The following is a 19,002-nucleotide window of genomic DNA, read 5'->3' on the forward strand; positions in this document are numbered from 1 at the left end:
GAGCGATGGTTCCAGCATCGGTGACATGGCACCCCGTCGCTGTCCGTCCTAGGAGTACGCTATGGCGGACGCTCCGGGACAACCGCCAGTGGTTGTGGAGTCTGTGCAAACTCACACCCCTCTAGACCCACATGCAAGAGCCCTCATGTCTGCACAAGCACACGCTGAGGAATTATGACAACAACGGTAGAATCAGCCACCGCCTGCACCGGTGCCATCAGTATAGCATGTTGCGCCCCACGCGCCTAGCCTGGTGGGTGGCGCCCGGGGCCGTGCTCATCAGGTTCAGTATGACATCGTGAGCAAGGGGAACAATGTCCCACAATTCGCCCGGGCCAGCCAGAATATCGCTGTTGCAGCAATACTTCTCCACGGTGTTTCCGAGCCCGTCGACCCTCAGGAGCGGGCAGTCTACCAGAACCTCCAGGTTCTAGTAGAGGTCACCGCCATCCAATAGGCAGAAAGCTCCATATCATGACTCTGACCCGCACCCTCTCTCCCCACTGGGGGATGGGGATGCACCAGCCGGATCGATCCGTTCGCTCGCCGCCACAGCCGGTAGGCTTGGCTCAGGAAGCGGCAGCCGCACCATGGTCCAACCAGGTGCCTGCTCCACACTGACTACACCAGGATGCTCATAGCATCGCTAGCAACCATCATCAGGTCTGACACAGCAACAACGTCCGCCGTACGGCAACAGGCGACACGGACCCTGGCCGAACCATCAAGGGAAGCGGTGAAATGTGCCCCAGGCGTGATCACTAGCTGAATAACCAGAGCCCTAGCCCTAAGGGCCTAGGGCCACAGGCCTTCAGCAGGCGCATCCGGAGAGCACCATTTCCACAACGTTTCCGGCCTCCCACCAACATCACCAAATACACCGAGGAGACAAACCCAGGCATTTTGCTCGAAGACTTTCGGCTCGCCTGTCGAGCTAGAGGAGTGGATGATGACTTTTCATCATCCAATATCTTCCCATTTGCTTGGGAGAACAAGTTCAGGCATGGCTCGAATTTCTTCCACATGACAGCATCCACGACTAGGCAGACCTCAAGAGGGTCTTCGTCGGGAATTTCTAGGGGACGTACGTCCGCCTGAGAAACTCCTGGGACCTCAAGAGCTGCCAACAGGAGCCTAGCGAATCCCTATGGGATTACATCCATAGGTTTTCCCAACGTTGTAACTCCTTCCCTGATGTCGTCGACACAGATATCATCAGCGCTTTCCTCTCCGGGACAAACTGCGAGTCCCTGATCCACAAGCTCGGCTGCCTAAAACTCTGCACCACCCACGATCTGCTCGATGTCGCCACCAACCACGCCTCTAGTGAGGAGGTGGTCAGAGTGGTCTTTAGCGGAGGCCAGGACAAAGGCAAGCCCAAGCGCACGGATCTAGACAAAGGCCCCTCCACTTAGAGGGGCAAGAAGAACAGGAAGGATCGGTGCCGGTCGGACGACACCACGTTGATCGCCGTAGCTGATCATGTGCCTAGGCAGCCCCAACAGGGATTGCCTGACCACTTCAACAAACTCATGGATGGTCCGTGCCCCAATCACGCATATCCCATCAAACACCTCTACAAGGAGTGCGAGCTCCTCAAATGTTTCCTCTGATAGGCCGATGCGCCAAAGGAGGGGGACGACAAGGAGCTAGCAGTCAAGAGGGGTGGCGCGGTAGGCAAGGATGGGGATGGTTTCCTTGAACCTGAGGAGTGCATCATGATCTTCAGTGGGTCTGACGCCATCTGGTCCAAACGCCAGCATAAGGTATGCTACAGGGAGGCGTGCGCCGCCAAAACGGCCATCCCCTCCTTTCTTAACTGGTCAGAATCCCTGATCACCTTTGATCAGAGGGACCATCCCTCCTACATCGTGAGACTAGGACGCTACCCACTCGTCGTTGACCCCATTGTCCGCAAGAAGCGTCTCACCAAGGTGCTAATGTACGAGGGCCGCGGTCTCAACATCCTGTATGTCGACACCCTCGACGCCATGTGCATCCCCTAATCGGAGCTCCGCCTAGCGGGCTCCCCCTTCCATGGGGTAATCTTGGGAGCGCAGGCATACCCGCTCAGACAGATCGATCTGCCCATCACATTCGATAGTCGGGCCAACTTCCGCTCGGAGGTCCTCACCTTTGAGGTGGTAGACTTTCTGGGGTCCTACCACGCCATCTTGGGGCGGCTATGCTACACAAGATTCATGGCGATCCCCAACTACACCTACCTCAAGCTGAAGATGCCGGGACCAAACGGTGTCATCACAGTGAGTAGCACCTTCTCACACGCCTTTGAGTGCGACCGCAAGCACTACGAGCTCGCCACCGTGGTCGTCAACTCATCCGAGCTCCCACAGCTCAGGGAGTCATCAACCCTAGCACTCCCAGATTACAACAAACCAACCTCCTTGACGACCTTCCACTCGCTCGAGAAAACCAAGGCGGTGGGTATCAACCCCACCAACCCAGCCAAGATGGTGCGAATCGGGACCCAGCTCCCGGGCCAATAGGAATGCGAGCTCATCGGCTTCCTATGCGATAATCACGATGTCTTCGCATGGCAGCCTTCTGACATGCCGAGATACCATGGGAAGTCACTGAGCATGCGCTACGCCTTATCCCAGGCTCAAGGCCCGCCAAGCAATGCCTACATCATTTCTAGGCGAAGAGATCGCCAAGCTCTTGGCAGCCGGATTCATCAGGGAGGTTTTCCACTCCAACTGGCTCGCTAATCCCGTCCTTGTCAAAAAGAAGACCGAGAAGTGGAGAATGTGCGTCGATTACACTGTACTTAATAAAACATTTCCGAAGGACCACTTTCCTTTACCACGCATAGACCAGATAATTAACTCCACCTCGGGTTGCGAGATCCTCTCCTTTCTGGATGTCTACTCAGGCTATCACCAGATCGCGATGAAAGATTCCGATCAGCTCACAACCTCGTTTATCACCCCGTATGGTTTGTACTACTACGTAACCATGCCCTTTGATCTGAAGAACACTAGCGCCACCTACCAAAGGTGCATGCAGCGATGCTTCACTGACCAAATTGACCCACCTAATCAGCCTGACCAGGCTAAATGGTTGAAACCAACAATCACCATCTATGTTGATGACATAGTGGTCAAAACGGCTCGAGCTTGTGACCTGATCGCAAACTTGGCCATAATGTTCGTGAACCTCCAGAGGTTCAACATCAAGCTAAATCCCAAAAAATGTGTTTTCGGGGTTCCAAGGGGAAAGCTGCTTGGATACATCGTATTCGAGCGCAGCATCGAAGCCAACCCTAAAAAATCATAGCCATCTCCAACATGGGTCCCATACGCAACATAAAAGGCATACAAAGGCTCACTGGCTGCCTGGCCGCCCTTAGTCGCTTCATCTCCCGGCTCGAAGAACGGGGGCTGCCACTTTATAAGCTCCTCAAAAAGACGGACACCTTCGTCTAGACCGAGGAAGCCCAGTAGGCTCTCGAAAGCCTCAAAACATCCCTGATGTCAACCCCGATCCTCGTCGCTCCTGAACAGGGAGAACCCCTCCTCCATTATGTCGTGGCAAGTAACCATGTGGTGAGTGCCGCCCTGGTCGTTGAAAAGGAGGAACCGGGACGCCAGCTCAAGGTACAGCGACCCGTGTACTTCGTCGGAGAAGTACTTACCGACCCCTAGGTCCGGTACCCCTAGGTGCAGAAACTCCTATACGCCGTGCTAATGGCCACTAGGAAGCTCCTACACTACTTCACCGACCACGAAGTCACAGTCGTCACTTCATACCCACTCGGAGACATCATCCGCAATCGTGACATCGTGGGACGAATCTCTAAGTGGGCCCTTGAACTCATGGGCCATGACATCAGGTATACCCCCCGCACCGCAATTAAGTCTTAGGCTCTCGTGGATTTTGTCGCCGAATGGACAGAGGTCTAGATACCAGCCAAGGACATCTCCCATGAGTACTAGACAATGTACTTCGACGGATCTGTAATGGTGCCCGACTCGAGGGCTAGAGTGGTACTGATCTCCCCAGACAGGAGTAGGCTCCGCTACGCCATCCGCCTCCACTTTTTGGCTTCAAACAATGCCGCGAAATATGAGGCCCTTATCAATGGACTACGCATCACCATCGAGCTCAGCGCTACGTGACTCTATGTCCGTGGTGACTCAGAACTAGTCATTGATCAAGTCATGAAGGAGTCCTCTTGCAAAAGTCTCCTCATGATAGCATACTACCAAGAGGTGCGCAAGCTCGAGGACAAATTTTAGGGAATCAAACTACATCACGTCCCTCGAAGGGACAATGACGCCGTCGATTTCCTCACAAAACTGGCCGCCAGGCGAGATCCATCCCCGAGCGGAGTCTTCGTCAACGATGTCCATGAGCCATCTGCTCGCATCCTAGAAGGTCCGACCCAGACACACCCCAATAGCTAGTCGGCGCTCGGGGGCTCTGATCCTAGTACCTCTAAAACAACATCACCCGCGGACATCGTTGTATTGACACTCGATCCAACCGATTGGCGAGTACCACTGCTCGCCTACCTCCTCGAGGAGGTTCTCGCACCTGAAAGAACTAGAGCCTGACAAATCACTCAATGTGCCAAGACCTTCGTCATGCTCGGTAATGAACTCTACAAACAGAGTCCGTCAGGAGTGCTCATGAAGTGCGTTCCCGCCAGCCGAGGAAAACATATCCTCCCCTAGGTCCATTCCAGGATCTGCGGGCATCATGTGGCCCCAAGGTCCTTGGTCGGAAAAACTTTTAACTAAGGTTTTTACTGGCCCACCACGCTATGAGATGTAGAGGAGGTCATCCGCAGGTGCGAAGGATGCTAGTTCTACGCTCGGCAAACCCATTTACCAGCACAAGAGCTCCAAACTATCCCAATCACCCGGCCATTCGCGGTCTAGGGCCTCGACATGGTAGGACCTCTTAAGAAAGGTCCAGGCAGTTTTACTCACCTACTCATAGCAGTCGACAAGTTTACTAAATGGATAGAGGCCAAGCCCATCACCAATCTCCGCTCGGAAGAGGCGGTCAAATTCTTCCTTGACATCATCTATCGATTCAGCATTCCTAACTGTATTATCACTGACCACGGGACTAACTTCACCAGGAAGAAGTTCTAAGACTTCAGCAATGGATACGGCATCAGAATTGATTGGGCTTTGGTCGGACATCCACGAACTAACGGTCAGGTCGAACGCGCCAACGGCATGGTCCTCCAAAGACTCAAGACGCACATCTTCGACCGACTCAACAAACACGTCGGGCGGTGGGTTATAGAGGTCCCAGGGATCCTCTAGAGCCTAAGAACGACCCCAAACCGATCCACAGGATTCACACTTTTCTTCCTGGCCTACGGAGTGGAAGCTGTGTTGCCCTCCGACCTCGACCACGATGCACCGAGAGTAAAAGCTTTCGACCGCGACCGAGCCACGATGGCTCAACAAGGCACAGTCCACCTGCTCGAAGAGGCCCGCAAGACAACCATCATCCGCTCTGCCCGCTATCAATAAACCCTCCACAGGTACCATGAAAGGAAGATCAGAGAAAGGATTCTCAAAGTTGGTGATCTCGTGCTACGAAGGACCCAATCGACGAAGGAAAAACACAAGCTCTCTCCGCCCTAGGAAGGACCCTATATGGTAACCGAAGTAATCCGACCGGGCACCTACTGACTGGAGGACAACAACGGCAATGTTCTCAACAACACTTGGAACATTGAACAGCTACATCGTTTTTTCCCTTAGAATCAGTCTAAATACCTTCGGTTAAAGCACATGCTCCTGTAAGAGCGCCCCCGCCCGAACACTTTCAACCTAGGTCGCTTGGGGGCTCCATAAATATACAAATATTGAGTACTACCTCTCTGTTTTGTTTACTGTTGTATGGAGAAATTCCTTCCTACCGTAACGAAGGGGTAGTTCATTCCTTTAAATTTACCTTATGTAGCTTTGCTTTAAAAATTCCGACTGATTGCACCCCATGTTTTCCTATGGCTACAACCGACCGAGCCTCGTGGGCCACGCCCTGGGCTCGCAAAGTTGCAACCTACGGAACAAACAGGCAGGTACGAGAAAGAAAGAAATTTAAAACAAAATTATGCTAAGGGGAAACTAAGGAACGAAAGGGAACAAGCTTCCCCGAATGGAGTGACTCCATCATAGAAAACAAAATACCATTATAACTGTTAAGCACACGAACGTTTTATACGGGGGCTTCCCCCACAAATTTAAAACTACTACAACCACTCGACAACTTCACTTGAACGCCAGAAATCGCTCGATTTCGTTCCTTCAAAACTTCAGCAAAACGCAATAGGTACCTCAAGGGCGTCGCGCCTATAGATGCTCAATAGAAGAACATGGAGCTCCTAACCTTCTTTTGCAGTCAAGGCAGCTCCTGAGGAGGGGGCACTGCTACCGAGGTAAGGTCGCCATGGCTGGAAGAAATCTCATCAAACTTTATGAACTGACCAACTTGAGCAGCTACAGGCATGGAACCCTCCACCAGCATAGTCGTGAATAACCTCCCCTCCAACGAGGCTTGCTCAAAAAAGATCCGCCAAAAAGTCTATGCATGGCTCCATCCCGAAGGAGGCCTCGTAGACTAGATCCAGCGTCACCTCCAATCCGACATCACACTCTAGGTTCGCGAAAGGATCCATAAGTCCTCCCCCTCGCTCACTCTTCCTCTCACTTAGGAACCGCCACAGCGTACAGGCACTCATGGTGAGAAAGAAGAAGGAAGAGAGAGCGAGGAATCTCCACCAGAAGAGACAACAAGACCTCCCTAAGTCGATCGAGTCACCTAGGAGAGATCAACCGGCCTCCTGAGTCGATCGATTCACTCAGGATAAGCACCTGAGATACGGGTAGGAAGTGAAGGGGCACCCCATGCGAGCCATGCCGACTCTATCTCGAATGACAAGCACGGGTCCCAGTCAGACATTTCCGACTGAAGCTCTCCAAACCCGTCTCTTAGGTCATCAAAGTGAGCATGTATTCATTAAATACAAAACTGTTCACACGAGGGCTAACCCACGATTGACGAGCGTAGGTCCCGGATGGGCATTTCTGACTGGAGCTCTTCGAACCCCATCACTCCAGTCTTCAAGGTAAAACATCATCAAAGCCCCTCTATTTCATTACAAATCATTCATACATCCATACACGCATTCATCTCATACGCCTGAACCCCCCGGACGGTTAGGGCATGAACCGCCCGGGGACTTAGGAACTAAGCATCGCATGTGCAGCGAAATGCACTAGAATGCTCCGTGTTGTGCCACGAAGCGGCGGCTTGCCTCATTTGACATGAGCAACCAAATAGAGCTAGAGGAGAAAACCATAGATGAGCACCGTGCGACCTTTGCTGGGTCTGGCAAACCGAGTCATCTCAACCTTCTCGTTCGATGTTGAACCTCTCGCCAGACCCATAGAATCTCCATCAAGGGGAGGCTATCAGGCCACCTGGGTCGGTCTCCAGAATGACCTAGGCATCTGTCGGGTTGTAGGTAAAGGAGTAGTGGAATGCCACAAGAGAGCTATGCCAACCCTGTCACGAACGACGGACCCAGATTCTACTCGATCACACCCGTTAGCGAGCTCACCGAGCTAGTCTTTGAGCCTGAGCGATCGGGACAGGCGATGAAACTCAGCCCCTTTGGTTGTGAGGAACTGGATGGGGTAGCGCAAAACAACTCACATCGACCCCCACGAAGGCCCGACAAGGCTCGGGGGCTTAAATGCCATGGGACCGCGACTCCGAACTCACATCGATAGGATCAGTGACATCTGGCTACAGCTCTTGGGACCGTGACTCTAAACTCGCATCGATGGGATAGGCGACATCTAGCTATGGCTCTTGGGACCACGACTCCGAACTCACGTCAATGGGATAGGCGACATCCGGCTATGGCTCTTGGGACCGCGACTCCAAACTCGCGTCGACTGGATCGGTGACATCCGGCTATGGCTCTTGGGACTATGACTCCAAACTTGCGTAACGGCTTCACTAACTAAAACTAACTCTCTCGATCCACGGCGAGCACTGACGCCCGGGTCTACTCGCGACTCCACCTTACCAGATCCCATGACGTGCACCGATGCCAAAGATCAAACTCTGTTGCATCCAAAACTAAACTTCCTCGCCCGATCCTTGGCGCGCACCGACGCCGGGATCAGTAAGTTCTGTCTCAATCCAATCCCCGCGCTTAAAAAACACACCTCGGTTGCACAATGACGCTGTGGTTAAACAAAATTACGTCTTAAAACTCAAAACACACTCACCCACGGACACAACATAAAGAACCCCCTAGCCGGTTCCGCCTGAACCACCCTGGGGCTTGGGGGCTACACCCACGGGTGCGCTCGCGCGCACCCGCTAGCAAGACAAAAAAAAATCCCCCAAACGATTCGGCTCAAATCACCCAGGGGCTCGGGGGCTCATGTCGGGTTCATAAACTCGGGGTCCCTCGAGGACCGGCTTCCACACCCGGGCTCGGCCCAGGAAAACAACATACAGTTCATGGGCTAGCTCAAGAGTCTAAAACACAACGGGCCAGAAGGGCAGTCCAGTCGTCGACCGGAAGGTCTACCCAAAAGAACAAGCGCCTGTTCGTCAGCTTCTTTGGCCCACCTCTCCGACCAGAGCACTCGCTTCAGGCACCAGCCGTCTCCAAGCGGTCTCTCCAATCGGAAGGCTTGGCCCAAAATGCTGCTTCCTACTCCGACCCCACAACCGGGGTTCGTGGGAACCCTACTCACCGCTCTTCTCCGACCGACGCACTAAGAGCCGACTGGAGTCATCCGACTAGGGGCTCCCCACTTGGAAGGAACCAGAAGACGTATGGAGAAAGGCAAGGCATGGCTCACAAGTCAAAACCACTATACCAGGGACCATACCCTGTGCAAAACAGTGCTCTGCAGCCACCCTAACACAGTATTGTAGGGGCCGCTAGAAACTCCCATATGGTAAGCCCCCCGCGTGTCTCTGGACATCGATCGCAGTATGGGCTCTAGGATTTGCCATACCGGGTGAACATAGCATGGCTCCTCACATACCACTAGGCATCAAGAAGTATTTTGTAGGTACCGGCGTCATCCTTCCTGAAGAAGATAGCTCGACCCCCCATGCACATCTGACATCCTACAGCGACATCGATAGTATTGGGGGGCGTCAACCATTATCTAGTTTTCATCACCGTAAGCAACAAGGCTTAGAAACATCCGTACTCTCTCCCTCTCACCTGTAAAGCCATCCCCTTTATCTATAAAAGGGGATGCGCTCCCTCCAACGAGGAGGAGATCGACTTCTTCAAGCTCAGACTCACTAGATTGACATCAACACTCCTAACCGCAGGACAACCAAGTTCCGACCGCAACCCTTCCAGTCAGAGCCAACCAAACCTCTTGTACACCCCCTCCTTTCTCCTTCTCGTTTGTAACCCCACTACAGACTTCGAGCACCTGGGCTCAGGAATAAAGTCATCGATCGACCCCGACTAGACATAGGGCACATTGCCTGAACCAGTATAAATCCTGTGTCATCGAGTGCTAGGCCACCTTCGATCACAACGTGCAGCAAAACTATAAATATTTACTAGTTGGTCACTTTCTGCACCGACATAATGCTTTAGTCCTATGAATGCAAAGGGTGGACTTGGGCAAGGCCACGGTGATCAACATCCCAAGTAAAGGTCAAGGAGTTTTCATGAAGACCTTAGAAGACAAGCAATAAGTCCAAGACATCAAGTGGAAGATGGCCATAGCAGGTATGGTGGAACATCAGTAACGCTCTTCTGTAGCTGATGGCAGCCACACCTCATGGAACAACTTTGGAGTGGTAGTCAACATGGCTGCAGCAATGGAATGAGGAGGAAAGGAAGGGGGCGCATTCCATCTTCGCCCTTGTCGCTTGGGAGCTTTGGAAAGAAAGGAATGCAAGGTGTTTTAGAGGAGCGAGCGCCCAACTGCCACAGCTGCTAGCAGTGATCAAGCACATCGCCAAGATTTGGGTTCAAGCGGGCGCAAAGAACCTAGGTTGTTTATTAGCACGAGTAACACATTAGCGTCTATGTTCAGTGGGCGGGCATGAGCTGAGTTGCAAATCTTGTACAGCCCGCAGATATGTAAACAAACTCTTTTCTATCTTAATACAGAGACGCGTAAACCTTTTGCGTGATCGAGAAAAAAGAAGATGCCCGTAGCTATTAGCTGGTTTCTCCTAGCTAACACACTAATAGTTAGCTAGGTGGATCCAAACAGGACCCAAACTAAACATATGTTATGAATAAATTGCCTCGTTTTATCCACTTGCTATTGTAGCATATTTTAGAGAAATCATAAAATTCTCATATAACCTCATATATATAGATATAGAATAAAAGTTTATACGAAACTTGTAGATACTGGAGAGATCTAATCCTTTGAGTAACATTATTTTCCCAAATTGGGTGAATTCACAGTGATACTTGCCACGGGTAATAAGAAAGCCTTAACCTCTATTTAGCTTTCTATCAAGTTAATTTTTCCTGATCCCTTGGATCTTTTAAACATATACTGCAAATACTAAATTCTTTCATGTGTACCTTTTTCATAATTAAATAAAGAACAAGAATAGAACACGATTTGAAGAGACTCTTAATAACTAACAATGAGGATTCTTCTCATCTGTATTCACTTCCATTATCTAAGGCAAATTCTTCTTCCATTAGTTGGGCCAGCCAATTGGGCCGTCATCGTTAGTGCTCAGGCCCAGGGCCGTCATCGTTAGTTGGGCCATCATATTGATTTCATGCCCTTTTATTTTAAGAATAAAACACGTAGTCATTGAATTTTTGAATGAAGGTAAAAAACGTACAATCTTTCAAATGAAGGGGTTATTCATGCAAATTGATTGAAAAAAAACACTAACTACAAATAGTGGTAGTAGGTGCTCAAAGATACAGCGACAGCACAACCAAGATCTGAAGAACAGTACAATTGCATCAACCACATCGGCCAGGATACAAGAAGGCGTACACAATTGTTTCAAGATGAAAGAATCGATTCGTCTCCAATCCAAAGAATAAACAGTGATAATATACTGTGTATGCGGCTAGTACAGGACACTATAACAACAACACTACAGAGCCATGCTTCTCACACTACTTGAACACACACCTCTTCTATCCTTCTCCCAAAAACAAAAATCAAAACGGAGTGGGGGTGTGGATTTATTTGCGTTTAAACAAATTGGGTAGGGGCAGATTATCTGTACAAGGGCATCTGCATGCTGCTGCTCCATTTCTCATCTGTAAACAAGGCCACCCAACCCTTTCCCTTCTCTCTAAAACATAAAACCAACATATATATATATATCGCTACAAAATGTTCAAAATAACCCTGCATTTCTATTAGTACAGGTCTGACGCACCTCCGTGGTTTAGAGCGCGCCACAGAATGTCGTGCAAAGTTGCACAAGTCCATTCCAAATGCGGCATCCCCGCGATCAGCATTTGAAGGGCAGCTTCTTTTCTGTCACCAGCTCGGGGTTTCTGGAACGGTCAGGGGTTGCCATGGCTGTCTTTGTGGATACAAGACATGAGTTGCAACGGTCATGCTGATCAGTCGCCAGTTAGAGCTCGACCTCATGAAGATCCTCTGTCAATCCATTGAGCTGCACTGATGAGTTGCTGTTGGAACGACTGTGTGATGGTTTGCCAGGCATGAGTGGTGAAGGCATGGTCTGTACATCAGGTGATCTAGTGCCCGCAAAAGCACTAAACTGATCAGAGTATGTCCCACTCCAGGATGCGGCTCGTGATTTCGAGAATGAGCTGTTGTTGCTTAATGATGATACCCCAGAACCCTGGTAAGGGGTGGAGATGTTGTCCATACTAGATTGCCAATGAATTGTTGATTGCATTGGTGATGAAAATTGCGTGTGTGGTGGGGGTGATGAAAATTGCGTGGGTGGTGGGGTTGAAGAAAATGATGTTTCTGCTGGTGGTGAGGCTGACCGCTCATCCTGATGGATTGTTTCACTGTGTATCTCTGCTGCTTGGTGTGGCATCATCTGATCTGCAGCAGCAGGTGCTGCAGTCGGCATGAAGAACTTGGCACCAGCTGGCGGTGTCACAGATGGAGCAGCTGGTTTGTTATACGATGGCACTGCCCCAGACACACCCGATTTATTGAATGTGTCAACATATCTAAAATGAAAACAGAAAAGCCGTGAGTTTTCTGGATAATACCCTAGATAGCAATATAGAAATATAATTAAGAGTAGTAAATGGCAATGCTGCTGTCGAATTACCTGGACCGGACACCCATCCGTCCCCGAGCAGAAAACTGGTTTTGGCTAGGTGGAATTGGCGGCATACCCAGACCTCCTTGCTCCGAAGAATTTGAGGATTTCCATTCTGTGACTCCATTGGGAGCATGGCTTACGCTCATGGGGCCATTCAACTTATGGTCTGGCATACCATTCTGGAAAGATGGTTTTGTTGGAGGTGGAGGAAGAGGAGGCTCCTCGGCAGGAACCGCAGCACCTTCTTCCACCCACCGCTTCAACTTTGCATCATAGTAAAATTTGTTCTGATCCCCTAATTTTGCCTTCATAACAGAAATAGGATCCTAAGGTTGGTGTTGCATATAGAAGAGACAAGATGGAGGAAAAAAAACTGGAGATAGTCGTTTCATAACTGAGTAAAAAAAATACCTGGCAGTGGGATTTTGACACTAAACCCATAGTCTTCTGCACTAGCCAACCAAATCGAGAACTGCCGGATCCTGATGCACTGCTCTGTGTGCCATCTGATCCAGCACCCTGCTAGGTTTTTAAAATGAGACGAGGGGATAAATACCAAAAGATCTTTCAAATTCAACATAACCAGAAACTAATGTCTTAAATTTCTCTTTGCAAGTACCTGTTTTGATGTTCTACCGAAGTCCGGCTCAGAAACACTTCTGTTGTGTGCAATTGTCCTGCCAGTGCCACCACTATTCTCTGCTATCTCAGTCATTGACTGCATTGAAGCAGATGGCATTAACGATGACATGGCCATTACTGATTGGCTATTTACAAATTTTGCTGCTGCAGGCATAGAGTGGCTCTCTCTATCACTAACAGATCCATGTGGCAATGGTGGAAGTGGTGCAGATGGTGTACCCATCATGCGGGATATAGATTTATCAAGCGAGGTGAAAATCTTCCCAACTAGTTTTGTTGGGGCAAGATTTGTGCCATATCCACCCTACAGAAAAAAAAATAAGCAAAGAGAGTTGGTCCATTTGTAAATGAACAAGGAAAAGAGCAAGAGAACCCCAGATATAAAGCAAGCAAAGATTTGCAATAAGCAATATACCAAATGGCATGGTCATACCTGCTGGTGAGTGCGTATCCTCTCCTCCAGTGAAGAAAATAATTGTTTCCACACCTCCAATTCAGGGGCACGGCCAGAGGCTTTCAGTACCTTCATAGACGCTTGGCAATACCTAGGGAAGTTAATATTCAACTGCATCATAATGTACAAGTACAAGCTAGGGAAAGCATTGTATCATTTGATTGTTATGAACAAGCCAACAACCTACCTCAAAGAATCAGAAACCTTCCCCACTTCCACAAGCATGTATGCATATATCAGCTTATATGGCTGAAAGGGTAGTAGAATATACTGAGAATTACCAAGCACCTTCGCGTATTCATAAACCTCTGTCCTCTGTTTGCATTTTGAAGATATTAGTCCAGACAGTGAATAGCAACAGAAAATAAACCAATAAATAACTATGCATAATCTTGCCATAATATTTGTTTAAAGCTAGCCACATCTAGGGCACATTTAACTAAGCAACTGAGCGAAAAAGATGTTAAAGTAAACGTCTACTCCATACAGCATACACAACTTTTTTGCAGGTAAAACATATAGCGCCAAACCTGAATGGCTTCAGGGCTGGCAAATGTTCGAGGACACTTCAAGTGGTCTGCACCAATGAGGCATAACCTTGCACTTTCTGAGTATGAATCAATATTTAGTTCAGCAACTAAATAGCATGAATGGGCAGCTGCAACCTGTATACATTGTGTATAAGGTACTTGACTGCATATACACAAAAAAGTATGAAAACTGAATCTAAAAATACATATGATATTAATGATACAAACCTCATTTTTTTCTTTCCAGAGGCAATCACCAAGATGGGTGATTACTAGATCGTCACCTTTCGTTCTGTTTGCAGTAATAATAGCCAAATTCTCCTCCCAATCATCCAACATACCATTAGGACCAGGCTGACTCGGAAAAAAAAAAACAAATTGTGAAAAAAGTCAGATAGTAAAACAGAAAACCAGGAAAATTATTGATAAGCGATACCCAAAAGTCATGACATTGCAGTAAACAAGACATGGAATCATTAATCACACAGGAGATCAGCAATGACAACAAGAAAGGTAAAGATTTTTTTATTACTTTGAATTTGAATTATATAATCAGTACTTGATGGTCAATATAGTAATACATTTAACAACTAAAAGACCCATTAACTTTGCAAGTACCTCCAGAGGTTGATGGGATGTACCATAGTCACTGTTGACATTGTTCTCTACATTAAAAACATCTGCAGGTTGTCCAGCAATGAGAAGGCATAGCGTTCGCAGAGGGGACCCAGATACAAAATGGAAGTGAGCCATTTTCTTCACTGTATCCACATAAAACTGTACCAACAGTCCAGGAAAAAAACAATGAATATAACATGGAAATGAAAACCAGGCAAGAAAGTCGAGCAACATGCTACATTACAAAAGGGAGGTTGTTTAAAGTCAAACAGACCTGATCACCAAGCTGCAATGCCAGTATGATTGCAGGTCCCCAAAGTTGACCTCCCTGGGCACACTGAAGGGCCTCTTTTCTTCTCCCAGAAACTAGAAGACTTTGGACCTCTTGTGCAACAGCCTAGAAGAATAGTAGTTGTTTCAATAAGGGACATTTGCTAAAAATAAAGAGCACTAGGGCAGGATATTATAAATAAAAATTACCTGCATCTGACTTTCTGAAGCAATATTTTTCATGCAGGGAACAATGGATCCATAATCTCCCATATGAACAGTGCTTCTCTTACACGATGAAAATAGCTTAGTTACTGCCATTTCTGGACCATCTGTCTCCTATTATAAAGAATTCATGTAAAAAATATGTACCAAATATAAAATTAGACATGGTTTACAAACTACAGAGTTAAGAAAATAGTTGAATCCCCCCTCGTAATGAAACATAAAAATATGAAATCAAGCTAAGTTCCCACGTGACAATGCTAATCACAGGTATTTATAACTTTACATGGTTGAAACACTGTTCGTAAACAAATTCTAGGTTGTATAGTATATAAAAATCTAAAGTTTAGTAGCTTATCCAACTTATGTTTTGGTTTACACCATCGAACTCAAAACAAATCACCATGACACAATGTTTTCTAATGCAAAGTTGTTAAAAATAAATAAGGATAGCAAAGGAAAGAAGACCAGAGAAAACAGAGGAGATATATAAACGAACAATTCAATTACAGAATAGAGTATGAGAGGAAATACCTCTTGCAATGGGTCAGACGCAAAAGGTGAACGGAGTTTTCCATAGTGCTGAGACAGTATCTTCAGCAATGAAATAAGCAACTTGCGAGTATCACCTCTCTGGAATTCACTAGAGGAAGACTCGTACCATGCAATCATTTCATCAAGCCACTTATTTACATCCTTTGATGCAGCACTTCCACCAACCAGAGGACCAGGAACAGGTTGACGGCATAGAGCATGGAAATAGCTAAGTGCACTACCGTTAGTGATGCTTGAAGGATCAACTTTATCAATGACCACCTCCAACAGATTAAGAACTGACACTGTGCTACTAGGGTTACCCTTGAATTGCAAGAAGAAGAAAACGGAAGAAATATTTTAGTACTTTAGTCAACTCAAATATGTGATATTCCTTCTTTACAAAATGCGTTACAAAAGGATACTATTGTGATACCTGATTTCCAGTGTTAAAGCCTGCAGGCATGGAGCTAGTTTCTTTCATAACTATGAGCTTCCCTCCAAACCCAAAAGCAACGAGGGCATGTCGTGGTCGTCCAGCCGATGACCTGCCTTCATGTGGGGAGTGACCGAATTGCAAGTTTGAGGCATTTGCACCCAGAAATTGTTGCTGATTAAAGTTCATGGAGTTGTCAGTACCCAAATAGCTATTTGACAGGTGCCCTTGCGAGTTTGCAATTGCTTGTTTCTGGCCATGGTATGTGGTTTGCATTGGGACAAAGCCTTGAGTACTCGCAACACCATTGGCATCACCATAACCATGGTGGTTTGCAGAAGTGTCAAATCCCATGTAGTTAGGTTGGTGTCCTGAAGAAGGTTGGGAACCCATGAAACCAGCATGTTGAGAAGAGGGTTCAAATGCCTTGAAACTTGTATTGTAACCTGTAGAAGTTTCAAATTCTTTGTAACCGGCCTGGTGAACTGTGGAAGCTCTGGACCCCCTGAAATCAGTCTGGTGGCCCGTGGAAGGCATGAACCCCTGGGAAGCACTATGGTGGCCCATAGAAGGTTCAAATGCCTTGTAGCCACTCTGGTTATTCATGGCAGGTTCAAATGCCTTGTAACCTTCTGTGGACTGTTCAAACATGTTGGTACTGGTGTGGTGACCTGCAGCAGGTTGAAACGCTTTGTAACCAGCCTGATAACCCGTGGAAGGTTCAAATGCCTTGTAACTGGATTGTTGACTGTCAGAGGAGCTATAACCATTCTGAATACTTGATGATTCAAAGCCCCTGCGTCCACCATAGTGGTCTGTAGCAGTTTCAGCTGTGTTAAAACCAGCCTGTTGGCTCGTAGAGGAACTGGTAGTCTCATCATTCCTGTGCTGTTCAAAACCATAGAAACTACTAGCCAGGCTGTTATCTGTAGCACTTTCAGACCGTACATTGTTACCAAATGCATCCGTAGTCTGCCATTGGTTCTGCTGAGTGAAACTATTCGAAAATGAGCTGTGTTGGGTCACCTGATTGTGCGCAGCAAGGTCCTCAGTTTGCCCGGCATTATAGCCTGTCAGAGAGGAGGAAGTCGCAACAACACCATCGTTTGCAACAACAGTCTGACCTGTGCTAGCTGTTCCAGCCTGCATGGCGGCCTGCTGGTTCGACTCAAGGGAGTGCCACTGCTGAGTGTTGGTGTCAAAGTACCAACCAGGGTATTCTGCATAGAAGAGCATGTTGGGTGGGTACTCCGAGGCAGCCCCTTGCCCCCAACTTGAGACAGCACCAGCTGCGGTAGTGCCCTCCTCGGCAATTGTCTCAAGGCCCGCATGCGCTGAATTGAGCAGGTATGATGCATCGAGCTGCTGCTGCTGCTGCTGTGCATTCTGAGTGCTATTGTCCAGCACCTGAGCTGCATTCCCAGTTGAATTTACACTGTCATCAAGCTGGTACCATTGCTGTGATGCCTCGTGGTACTTCCACCCAGGGTACATGGCCTCCCAAGACTTGGGATCTGCTGAATCCACTGCAGTGCTGGTGCCGCTTCCCTGGTCGTACTGGCCATTGACATTCTGCTGATCGGAGGAGGAGCTGGTCCCAGCGAAGAAGTCCTGATCCGTCACCTCAGCGGCCAAGCTCTGGCTCCCGCCGAAGAAGGCGTGATCCGATGCCGTCTGGGTCCCGGCCGTGCTCCCGAGGAAGCCGTCGTCGTCGCCGGCGCCTCCCGAGAGATCAGCGAACGGATCAGGACCGTCGTCCGCGCCACCTCCGAAGGAGGCCCACTGCACCTGCTTGACCGCGGTGTGGACGCCGGCGCCGCCCTTGCCTGACCCCTCGGGAGGCGCCGGCGCCGGCTCCGGGACGGGTGGGTCGTCGGCGAGGCTGGTGGCGGAGACGGTCCGAGGCAAGTCGGTGGCGGGGTCATCGTCGTCGACGAGCTTGTCGAAGAAGTCGGCGTCGGTCTGGTCGTCGGGGGAGAAGGAGGAGGAGGAGGCCATGCGGAATTGGATCGGGGACGGGGAGATCTCTCTCCTGTCGTGTGGGGGACAGGGGTGGATCTAGGGTTGGTTGGCTGGGTTGGTTGCTCTCAGCTCTCAATTGAAATGAACGGAGGCGGGGGCTTGCCGGCCGGCTGGACAGGGCGGCGGATCGGAATCGCAGGAGGAGGCGGCGGAGGCGGGAGGGCGCGGTTGCGGTTGCGGTTGCGGTCACGACTCACGAGCACGACAGCCGACGTCGCATCGCGCCACCCGTGGCCTGGCCCATCACCTCGCCTCTCTCTTGTTCCTGTATCCTTCCATTTTCCACATTTTCTTCCCCCTTGTCTTTATTACCCTGGTCATATTTACCATTATTACGAATAATATATAAATCACTGATATAGTACTTTTTATACTACTTATATTATAATAATAATAAATATATAAATAATCCTATTACTCTTTGTCTTTGATGAGTGGTGAAGATACGATCTCACCTCAAGTTGGTTTGGTTCGACCACACTTGCTGTCCAGTCCTGCTCATGTGGTACTACCACCAACTGAAAAGGCATTGCTTCTTCCGGAAAGATTTTAAATAATTTTGCCAATCCTCAATGGTGAATGTTTTGCCTGAGCGCTATCTACTATGGCAAATACTAGGTTTTATTACCTGTATTGCTTACCATTATACGGGTACTGCTTGGGGTGGTCGGTTGAGGGTCGACGGCTAGGGCAGGGGGAGCACTGTTGGTGCGCCGGTTGCTAGGGGTGGCGGCGGCGGCTAGGGCAGGGGGTGGCGGCGGCACTGGTGCAACGGTGGCATCAGGCTAGGGTAGGGGAGCGGCAGCAGCGTGGGCGCAGAAGAGAGGGAGAGAGGAGTGGTGGCGCAGAACAGAGAGAAGAGACAATATGAGAATAGATTATTTATTTCTTTGTTTATGGTTGAAAGTTTACATTGCCCCTCTATTTATAGTCTCGAGAGACTTGACCTCTAAGCAGTATAAACTTATCCTCTAATAAAT

The 19,002-nt window shown here is 48.8% G+C and overlaps 1 protein-coding gene across 2 annotated transcripts; it reads right to left on the reverse strand.

The window, feature by feature from the left end:
* Positions 1–11,048: 11,048 nt before the first annotated feature.
* Positions 11,049–18,290, reverse strand: LOC136466433 (protein transport protein SEC16A homolog). 2 transcript variants are annotated; one of them, XM_066464843.1, is made up of 13 exons: positions 16,001–18,290; positions 15,565–15,888; positions 15,016–15,144; positions 14,810–14,932; positions 14,536–14,694; positions 14,146–14,271; positions 13,918–14,052; positions 13,575–13,702; positions 13,367–13,478; positions 12,911–13,237; positions 12,703–12,810; positions 12,298–12,596; positions 11,049–12,193 (listed from the first exon to the last, which is right to left on the reverse strand). In XM_066464843.1, the coding sequence occupies exons 1-13, from the start codon at positions 17,996–17,998 to the stop codon at positions 11,617–11,619; spliced, it is 4,545 nt and encodes a 1,514-aa protein (XP_066320940.1). In that variant the 5' UTR covers positions 17,999–18,290; the 3' UTR covers positions 11,049–11,616. The 2 variants fall into 2 exon arrangements, with proteins under 2 accessions (XP_066320940.1, XP_066320939.1); XM_066464842.1 differs by having other exon boundaries at positions 12,703–12,813.
* Positions 18,291–19,002: the final 712 nt, after the last annotated feature.

The sequence above is a fragment of the Miscanthus floridulus genome, chromosome 7 (genome assembly GCF_019320115.1).
Source record: "Miscanthus floridulus cultivar M001 chromosome 7, ASM1932011v1, whole genome shotgun sequence".
Classification (NCBI taxonomy): Eukaryota; Viridiplantae; Streptophyta; class Magnoliopsida; order Poales; family Poaceae; genus Miscanthus; species Miscanthus floridulus.